The sequence below is a fragment of the Gossypium raimondii genome, chromosome 1 (genome assembly GCF_025698545.1).
Source record: "Gossypium raimondii isolate GPD5lz chromosome 1, ASM2569854v1, whole genome shotgun sequence".
NCBI lineage: Eukaryota > Viridiplantae > Streptophyta > Magnoliopsida > Malvales > Malvaceae > Gossypium > Gossypium raimondii.
This window is the reverse complement of record NC_068565.1, coordinates 38,052,655-38,063,640: the sequence shown is the minus strand read 5'-3', so window position 1 is coordinate 38,063,640 and position 10,986 is coordinate 38,052,655. Positions and strand designations below refer to the sequence as shown.

Genomic DNA, 10,986 nt, shown 5'->3' with positions numbered 1-10,986 from the left:
AGAATCCTTGAATGGTGTGAGTTAGAGGGAAGAGAGAAAGAGAGAAGAAAAAATAAAATGGACACAAAATGAAAAAAAAAAAAAGATGATGTCATATATGACATCATTTGCTTACGTGGCATATCACATGGGCTACTATGTTGACCTACAGTTTGATTAACGGTCAATTCATGTTGACCGTTAAAAGTGGACTGATTTTTAAAAAAATCGTAACGTTGAGAGTATCAATCAAAAAGTAAAAAGCTTAAGGGCATAAAACCAAAACCCTCAATCGTTGAGGGTTTTTTTTTATAGAATTATTCCAATTTTATACACTACATAGATGATTCATTTGCATTCACCTAGTTTAAATGTTTTTTTAATGTTTACTTCAATAATTACGTGGTTTGCTTGGAATTTTTTTCTGGCTTGATAATGTTTCTTATTTGAAAATAATTGGTAAAAAAATCTATTCATTCCCTCCTAATTTTAAAATTGAATAAATTGGCCCATCGAAAAATTTAAAGTAATTTAATCCTTATCAAGTTCGAAAGTGAGCAACTAAAGACAATTAATCCTGACGTTAATATTTTCCAACAATTGTTCACGATTTTGATTGGTATAATAACAAATTTAACCCACAATGTTTACACATTCTATCAATTTGGTCCTAATTAACAAATTTATCCTCCCACATTTGTGTAAATGTGTAAATATTGAGGCTAAGTTTTTTGAATTTTTTAGAATTAAGGCCAAAATGACACAATATATAAACATTGATTCTAAATTTGTCATTATACCAATCAAAATCATATACAATTGATGGAAGGCATTAACTCTGTGATTAATTGTCCTTAGTTGCTCTAAATTTTTTTAAGAAAGACTAATTTGCTTAATTTCGAAATTGAAAAGGATTCAAAAGGTAATTAAAAAAAAAACTCTTGGTTTTAATCTGTTAACATGAGCTTCAAAGGAAAGAGAGAGATTTCTCCGGGTTTTCAATTCCATGACTTATTTTAGGGATTTGTTTAAGTAAAAACCATTTTAATTGCTATTGTTCGTTATTATGTCTTTTTTTTTAATTCCTTGAGGTTTTGTGAAGATTTGATATGTTTGTACTTGATTTTCTATGCTTCGATATTTATGTATTACTAAAAGAGAACGCTTTTAGTGAACCTATTAAAATAATGTGCAGGTTAATTTGAATATGGACGTTTATTTATCTAAGTTTATTTTGAATATGAAATAATTTGTATATATTTTTTATAAATTTATACATTTTAAAGATTTTTGTTTTTATTTATTTATTTGTTTTATGTTATAATTTTAAACTGCACACGTTGTTGTGTTATTAGTTATTAATGTCACTTCATCACATTTCAATATTGTTATAGTAAAAGTGTAACGGATTCTGGTAATTAAAATTTTAAAAAGAAAATTAATAAGTGACTAGGTTAACGCAAATTAGAATCCCAATTTTGTTAATTAGGCCCATAATTTAGAAGACCAATTGGGTTGGTTTATGCTTGAAAGTCTAGCCCAGTAATGCTATATTTTTGTTTAGCCATTTTAGGAAGAGTATGGCCTCATTAGGTTCTAGAAACTGGACCATAGTAGCGCATAGCTCATATGCAGGCCTACAAGTCCTGATGGTATGCAAATAATAAATGAATTTTCATCTAATTAGATTAAAGTTAACTGTAAATATGCATCCAATAACTGTAACAGTAAAATTTATCCATTGAATGAGCGATTCTTTCAACCAAACTAATGAATCATTCATCGTTCATCACTGAATAAGGGGAAATGGCTCATCCAATGGAATGGTCTACTCCTTTTCATTTTATAGTTGATATAAAAAAATAACTAATTCCTACAACATTGAATAGCAAATATATATATTTTTAGATTCACCTTTAAAAATATTTTGTATAATTAAATAAATAATATATCATATCATATTAAATAAAAATTTAAATTATATTATATTAAATATAATTATATAAATAATAAAATATAATTTCATAATTTTAATAAAAAATATTTTATCACTTAAATATAGAGGTCGGGTTGAACTATGACTCGATTTTTAAAAAAATCAAATCTAGGCTCATTTTTAGGTCGACCCAACCCAACATGTTTGCACGTTTCACTGTTCAAATACTAATAAAAAATAATTTTATTCCTTTATAATTAAACTTAAACTTTAAATTATTTTTATTATTTAGACTGAACTCAGGTCGAACTTAGCAATTTTAGAAACAAAGATCTTTTTTCAAGTCCGACCCAAGTCAAATTAAGCCTACTACACCATGTGGGCCATTCGATTCATGAATAAATCTAGTTATATATATTTAAATATTTTACAATAAAATATATCATTTAGCATGAGCTAAGTTGCAATACCTTTGGATACCTTCAAACTAAACAATCATGACCTATCTTCGTTGAGACCTGCGTACACAAGAAACACATTTCCACGCTAGGCATTAAATGGTTAATGGTACTAGCACAATTTGAATTGAAAATAATAAAACATTTAAACAATCAAACATGCTAATAAATCACTTTGCTAAATTAATAAGTTAACATCACTTCTCAACACGTCATTTATAAATAATTACATCATGTTAAATCCCATGTTTCAAAAGATTATGTAGACAAAGCTCAACATCACGAAGAAAGAGTTGGAAAAACAGTTGTTTCAACTTAATGAAGAAGTTCTTACGGACGAGATTCTAGGGGATATTGTGGAGACAAAGCTGTAAATTAATATGAAGGTGGACAGAGAGGAGCTTTATTGGGAACAGAGAGCTCAAGCGAATTGGCTGAAAAATAGGGATAGGAATACCCATTTTTTTCACCAATCAGCAACGGATCGGAGTAGGAAGAATAAGGTGGAAGAATTAGTGGATGGCGAGGGTAATAGTTATGCGAACAATGATGCTTTATTACGGTTGGCCACTGATTATTTTACTTCTTTATTTACAGCGAAAAGTGTTGGAGATCCAAGCTCAATTTTGGAAGGTGTTGAGCCATGTATTTCTCAACAGATGAACGAGGACCTTGAGAAGGAGTTTACATATGAAGAGGTGTGTTCAACTCTTAAAGCCATGAGCCCGTTAAAAGCTTCTAGCGAAGATGGGATAGGGGCGATTTTCTACCATAGGTTTTGGCATATTGTGGGTAAAGATGTAGCTAATTTCTGTATTGAGACGATGCAGGGGTTTATAATATGGCTGAAATTAACAATACAAGAATTGTTTTAATTCCCAAGGTCAGTTCTCCTCGGTGCATGACTCAATTTAGACCTATTAGTCTTTGTAATATTTTATATAAAATCATTTCAAAGATGTTGGTGAATAGGTTTCAAAAGATACTCAATGTATGTATTGATGAAGCACAGAGTGCTTTTGTACTTGGAAGACTCATTACGGATAATATCATAGCTGCATATGAAACTTTACATTCTATGAAGAGAAAACGTATTGGGAGGAAAGGGTTATTTGCGTTAAAACTAGATATGAGTAAAGCTTATGACCGGGTCGAATGAAATTTTGTGCATGTTATGCTTCGAAGGATAGGGTTTTCGGATAGGTGGATTGAGAAAGTTATGGGTTGTGTGACATCGGTCTCGTATTCTGTGGTTATGAATGGGGAGGTGTATGAGTTATTTTTCCCGTCACAAGGCCTTCGCCAAGGGGACCCTATTAGTCCTTATTTATTCCTTATATGTGATGAAGGATTGTCGACTCTTCTTAGAAGGGCTGTGTCAAGGGGAGTTCTTAATGGCTTTCGGGTTAGTAGGCAAGCCCCACGAATCACTCATTTGTTTTTTACAAATGATAGCCTTATCTTTGGAGATGCGTCTATCAATGGAGCAATGGTGATCAAAGAAATTTTAGAGGCCTATGCTAAGTGTTCTGGTCAGGAAGTCAATCTTGACAAGTCAGGGTCATTTTTAAGTTCCAATGTTGACCAGTTTAACAGAGATAATGTTTGTAGAGTTCTGGGGGTTAATAGGAATCTAAACCTGGAGAATTACCTTGGTCTCCCATCAATGGTGGGGCGTAACAAACAGAAGGCTTTTAAGGAACTTAAAGAAAAGATAATAAAAAGAGTCTCTAGTTGGAGCTCGAGATTACTTTCCATAAGGGGAGGGAGGTCCTTATCAGAGTTGTACTCCAGGCTATTCCACTATATGTTATGAATTGTTTTCTGTTACCATCAGCAGTTTGTAGGGATTTAGAAGCGGTCATGGCTCGATTCTGGTGGCAAAAGAAAGCAGGGAAAAAAGGGCTTCATTGGTGTTCGTGGAAGAAGCTGTCGGTACCAAAAGAGGAGGGCGGGATGGGCTTCCGAGATTTGGCCAAATTCAATATCGCACTTCTTGCTAAACAGGGTTGGCATCTTATGGAAAATTTGAGTTCCTTACTTGCGCGTTTGCTCAAAGCAAAGTACTATAGGGGATCAGATTTTATGGAAGCCTCTTTAGGAGCGAATCCATCATTTTTTTGGAGAAGTATCTGGTGTGCTAAAGGCCTGTTAGGGTCTGGTTTGAAGTGGAGAATTGGGTCTGGAACATCGATGTCAATATAGAAAGATCATTGGTTGCCGGGAAAAGCTCAACATTCTATTTCTACTGATAAGGTGGCTGGTTTGGATTGGGTGGCTGAGTTAATTCTAAAGGAACCTAATCGTTGGAATAGAGATCTTATTTACTCAACTTTTTCGGTGGAAGAAGCTGACCAGATTATGAGTCTACCTATTCCCACTACTGATCAATCAGATAAAGTAGTTTGGTTTAGCGAAAATTCGGGTATCTATTCTGTAAAGAGTGGATATAAAATGTTGATAACTCTAATGTGAGCATCAACGAGCAAAAAATGTTCAAGCAGATATGGAGTTTAGAGTGTCCTTCAAAAATTCACATCTTAATCTGGAAATTTGTCCAAAATTATGTGCCTACTTTTCAAAACTTATATTATAGGAGATTGTTTGCTGATAACTGTTGTCCGCGTTGTGGTTAGGGGTGTGAATCTTCTACTCATACTGTTTGGGATTGCTTGTTTGCTGCACAAGTTTGGTCCAAGTTAGACGTCTAGTGGCCGAGTTCAATGGTAAATTTTAATGAGTGGTTGAGTTGGCTGTTGGAGAATTCTGATAAGAATAGGAAAAGGGTAATTGTTGTTACTATCTGGGCGATTTGGTTCTCTCGAAATAAATTTGTACATGAAAGAAAGGTACAAAGTTTGGAGGAAATTGTTACCTTCATTAGGAGTTTTGGGTTGGAATATCGTAGTAGTGCTGAGAATTTGAAGTATCCACAACCGAGATCCATGGTAAAATGGTCACCACCTCCGCAAGGGTGGTTAAAAATTAACGTTGATGCGGGATTGTTGATTACCAAAAAACGAGCAGTGTCAGGCTTTATTATTAGAAATGATGAGGGATTTATAATGGGGTCGGGATTTTAAGGACATAATTTGGTTCATTCGGTGGTGATTGTTGAAGCACTTGCTGTCCTTCATGGGCTCCAATTTGCTCTGGATTTGGGTTTTTCAAATGTTATTCTTGAGAGTGATTCGAGATTGGTGGCAAATAATATTCAAGAATCAAGCGAGGATTACTCGGAGTCTAGACCATTTACCTGGGACGCGAAGAACCTAGCAAGGAAGTTCCAATGTTGTCGATTCCAGTTCATTGCAAGAGAAGGGAATGGAGCAGCGCATGTAATGGCTGTTCAGGGTATGCGAGCAGAAGGGGATTCATTCTGGGTGGAAGATGCGCCTTTGAAAGCTATGAAAGTGGCCGATTCTGATCGTTGAAGTGGGCGACCTCCATAACCCATTTTCTATTTCAGCGATGGAGTTAAGAAATACTGATATAGGGTGGCCATTCTCAACTGCTTTCTTTTCCGGATGTTTCATTGTTGGATTTGGAAGATTTTTTACCGTTTATTTTTCTGGGGTTTGTTGACACACACAACGCCTGAAAATTTGTTGAATGGAGAAGACGGTGTTTTGTTGATCTTCTTTTTTAATTATTTTCTTTTTTTGCTGTTTTGTTTTTCCCGGTTTGTTGTTTGTTTTGTTTTACTTTGGTTTGTAAGTTGCTGGTGGACTTCTCCTGTTTGTTGTTCAGGCACAATTGCTATAAACGGATTTCTTTTAAAAAAAAAAAAGATTATGTAGACATGAAAATTTTATATGATACTCTTCATTCCATTTCATAACATTTCTTTTGCGAATAATTGCATATACTTATACATATGAATAGAACTCTTATACAAGAATCACAATGTTATCAAAATTTCCTGTTCTCTTTTACATTTCATATTGAAATTATAATTTTTTATCTCATTGAATCTATTACATGTTCATATTAAGTTTTCACCTAATGCAACCTAGTAATAACGAACTCAGACACATGTGTAACGCCCCTCACCCATCTTTGTCACCAGATGAGGGTTACTGGTTTCTACAGCATTTAACAAGACAAGGATATGCAATTTCAATTCAAGATTTACTTCAAAAAAACATTAATAGATATTCATTCAATAATAATACCATTTGTACAAAAACGTGACTTAAATCAAGCCTACGAAGCTCTAGGATCAATTCAGGAATAAGCAAGGACTAATTTGAAACATAATATAGAAGCATGGTAAAAATAAAAAATACGGGTTGTCGAAACCATTTTTTATTTTGAAAAACGGGGTCGACTTGAATTTTGAAAAAAATGAAAATGCGAGTCGCCATCGATCCTTTTTATTTAGGTGTGATCGGGTCACCTCAAAAAGTGGTTATTTTTAATAAGCAATTTGACTTTATTAAAACAACGATTTTAGTCGACGAAATTCAGAAAAATGGGTTCGAGAGTCGGTTACGTAAGAGGAAGGATTAGCACCCTCGTAACGCCTAAAAATATGTACCTAGTTAATTAATTAATGTCTTAATGTCGAATATTGAAAACTTTGAAGAGATTTAAAATACGATCTTTTGTTTTTTTGTTTTTTTTTTAAAACTTATATAAAACAAGTTACTCGATAAGACCCTCTCATTTCGAAAAGAGAAAATGTCACACCCAATGAGTTAGGGCATGATATTTCACTTCCTCAAAAAGGAGCTTGTCCAAAAAAAACTTGTGCAATAAAATTTAAAAGGATATTCAATTGTTTAAATCAGATGAAGAAATTGCAGCCCAATACGTTAGGGCACAATTTCTCAAAATTCTAAACATTGAATATTACCTTATTTATTTTTAGAAAAAAAATCCTCATCTCGAGAAAACAACGTGTCATATCCAATGCGTTAGGACACAACGTATTGAATTCTCGATAATGAGCTTTTTATTTATGTTTTGATTAAAGAGCATTCTTGATTATTCAGATTCAACGAAAGAGTTAGAACCCAATACGTTAGGGCTCAATCTTCTCGAAGATTACAAATACCGAGTATTGCCTTTATTTTTCAAAATTTTCTCTTTATACTAATTTGGGTAACAATTATATAATGGAGTAACAATTGTGATAATATAAATATAAATAGCATGATCAAGAACAATAATAATAATAATAATAATAATAATAATAATAATAATAATAATAATAATAATAATAATAATAATAATAATAATAATAATAATGAAAAGATAAATAAATAAAAATCAATCATGTATACACAATATCGAGTAAATAAACAAATAAAACTGAAACATTTAAAGAATATAATAATGAAAATAATGGTCATGTGAATAAATAAATAAATAAACATCAAGTAAAGCAATAATAATAACAAAGAAAATAGATAAAATTATAAAATATAAATATATATATGTACTTTTAAGAAAAATATATATGTATGTGAATTATAAAAAATAAAAAATATAAATATACATATTTTAATATGTAAAAAAATATAAGTATATATATAAAATTATGAAACATAGAAAATATATAAAAGTATGTGTATATATATATTTATAAAAATTAAAAATGTGTACGTATATGTATATATTATAAAACGTATGTATGTATGCATGCATATATATATATATATATATATATATATATAACAAAATTTGAAATTTAAAGGCATAAAAAGTAAATAATAATGATACAAGATTAATGATGCCACATAATAGTTAAAATAATTAATTTAATAATAATAAAATAAAATAACAAATTGAGTATTAAATAGCATCAGTAGTAAAAGACCAATGAATTTAAAACAAAGAGTATAAAATAAAAAATATAAGGCAAAATAAAATGTAAACAAATTTGAAAATAATGAATTTGAAAATGAATAAAAAGGGAAAAAAAGATTTGAAATCAACAATATACGAATCAATAAATAAATTATACACAAATCAACAAAATAAGAACAAGCCATAGAAAATAAGAACGCAAGAGAGAGAGAAATTTGAATGAATACTCTTAAGAATTATTATTACTCCCAACTCTAGTCCTTTACAATGAAGGGAGAGGCCTCTATTTATAGTTGAGCCCCCTCAAATCCAACGGTACAGATCAATTACATCAACGGCTAAGATTAAATGGTATCTACAAATTAAATCTCTAAGATTACAAAATCATATCTTCTAAGATTGCATATCATATCTAAGATTGCATATCATATCTAATATTGCATATCCTTGAAGATTATGTTTCCATAAGCTTGTAGATGGACCTTCAACCTTTTCAAGTAATGGGTCATTACGGTCGGGCCAAATGATATTACTGGACTTAGACTTTGTTTTATTATTTTGGGTTTATTATTTTTTTGTGAGCCCGGGCTAAAATTGGGTATTCCACGGGTCACACGGACATGTGGCGAAGCCATGTGACAGGCTAAGGTCGTGTAGTGCAATATCACACAATCGTATCCCCAAATTGTGCAACAGACTAATGCCATGTATAAAAAGGGTTACATGACCGTGTTGTTAAGTCATGTAACAGACTATGGCCATGTGTACCTAAAACCACCAAAATCAAACAGAGCACACGACCGTATCACTAGCCCATGTGTGACACACGACTGTGTGATAGCTTGTGTGTCTGCCCGTGTGTGCTAAATTGTGCCTTGAAATGCAAGACATACCATCAATGGTTACTTAAGTCCCAAACATGCCAATAACCATTCATTAAATCAAATCAAAACACATCAAAAGCAAACCAAAACATGTCATTTGTCTAGTTCTAACCAATATTCCATAAGGCACCATTACAAACAACAATTTAATTTAGAATTTAACTTTATATCCTATCAAGATCTGTAACACCCTTTAGCCCATCAAGAAGACATGACGTGTATCATTCAGCCAACCAGACCACCTGACAGACTAGGGCATTACTAGCGGATTCAAATCCTTTGGCTTAACTTAAAAATTTTAGAAAAACAAGTATAAAGATTTTCCTTAGTGTAAGAGAAAATAATAAAAATTATAAAATAAAAATCTATTATTCAAATACTGCCTAGTTATGGCGTATATATCAAAATCATAAAAATTTATGATCAACAAATCAAGAAGGTTCGGCGTACACTTTCAAAAGAAGAGGCAATTCTATTTTAAGATAAAGCAATACAAATGACTTAGTTAATTGCAAAACATATGTATATGCCATCTGCCACATAGCCATGCATGATACAAAAATAAACAAATGGCTCACTCACAACTGCAACTCTAGCGTAGTCCTCTTTGACAAATCCATTTTCTACTACCAAATGCTTGAAGATGAAAAAGTAATAAAGTAAGTTCATTTGAACTTAGTGAGTTCCAAAAATAAACACAACTAGTTTTTCACGAACTGCAATAATCAACAAGCATCAATACTCGTAAGAAAAGAACAACAGACTTTTTCGTGAGACTCTATTATATAGACATAATACGCTGATTGCCATCCACAATTCCTTGGTGGCAACACTACACCAATTTAACATAACACATACAACATTCAAGCCGACACATTCCTTCAATTTATACACATCTTGTAATAGCCCGCTCAACGTTGACCTTATAGATACTGATTGGCACATAGTCTAAGCCAATGGTAGTAAAAGGATTAGAATAGTGACTGGTCCGTTAAATGTTTAGGTGGCGTGTTGTGAGGATTCTTTTGTGAGGAATGTCTTGCTGGAATTCACCATTTGGAGAGCTCTAAGGGTTTGTCAGACTCTTTTGTGAGGCAATTCGCAAACCCCAGATACTTTGGGCGAACTCGTTAGTTCACAGAGTGATAGAATTTTTTCTGTGCTTAAGCGAGAAAATGATGGCTCGGTGAGCATCATTAGAATCTAGTTGAGACCTAGTTGGAATTAAACTAGAGTACTGTAGATGAAAATTTGATGTGTTTAAGTAGCTAAATGAATGATTTAGTTGGCTTGTTTTAGTGTATAAACAACGTTTACTATTCACTAAGCTTATTAGTGGTAATGGTTATGTTTGGTAGATGAGAAGGCCAGCTTATTCTCGGGTTACAGGGCTATAGTGGGATTTTCTGACCCTTCCACTAAGCTTTGTCCCCATTGTTTGTGCTATATAAGGATGCCTATAAGTGGCAAGTTTCACCTTTGTTTTTCTCTAAGTTCTTCCCTAAATCTTTAGAAATTTCTAAGTTATCTTTTCTAGAGAAGACAATAAAGGTATCCGTAGCTAGTAAATGCTATTGATACGTACCAACTTACGGTAATTTCTAGAAAGCCCTTAGGTCATTATTGAGGGGATTTATGTTCTTGCATTAGTACATGCATGATTAAATTTTAATAGGAAATGGTCTGATGGTTATAATTGTTTCTTATTTAGCTCAATAAGCTAGTGAAGGTCTGAGCAATTGAGACAAAGGACCAGTAGAGTATATTTTGTTTTGAAGTTTTCTGGTGAGTTTCTTCTTACTTCCTTTGAGTTATTAAAATTCTATTAAATGCGGGTTGTGTAAGGTAAGTTGTCTTTACTAAAGATAGGTCGATGTGTAGTGAATTGGCATACGTGCAATAAATCAATGTAGTA

General features: G+C 32.4%; 1 protein-coding gene across 1 annotated transcript; it reads left to right on the top strand.

The window, feature by feature from the left end:
- The first annotated feature begins 2,753 nt into the window (after positions 1–2,753).
- Positions 2,754–4,578, top strand: LOC105787003 (uncharacterized). Its single transcript, XM_012613467.2, has 4 exons — positions 2,754–3,205; positions 3,346–3,480; positions 3,577–4,049; positions 4,214–4,578. Exons 1-4 carry the CDS (start codon positions 2,754–2,756, stop codon positions 4,576–4,578), a joined length of 1,425 nt encoding a protein of 474 aa, XP_012468921.2.
- The last annotated feature ends 6,408 nt before the right edge of the window (positions 4,579–10,986 follow it).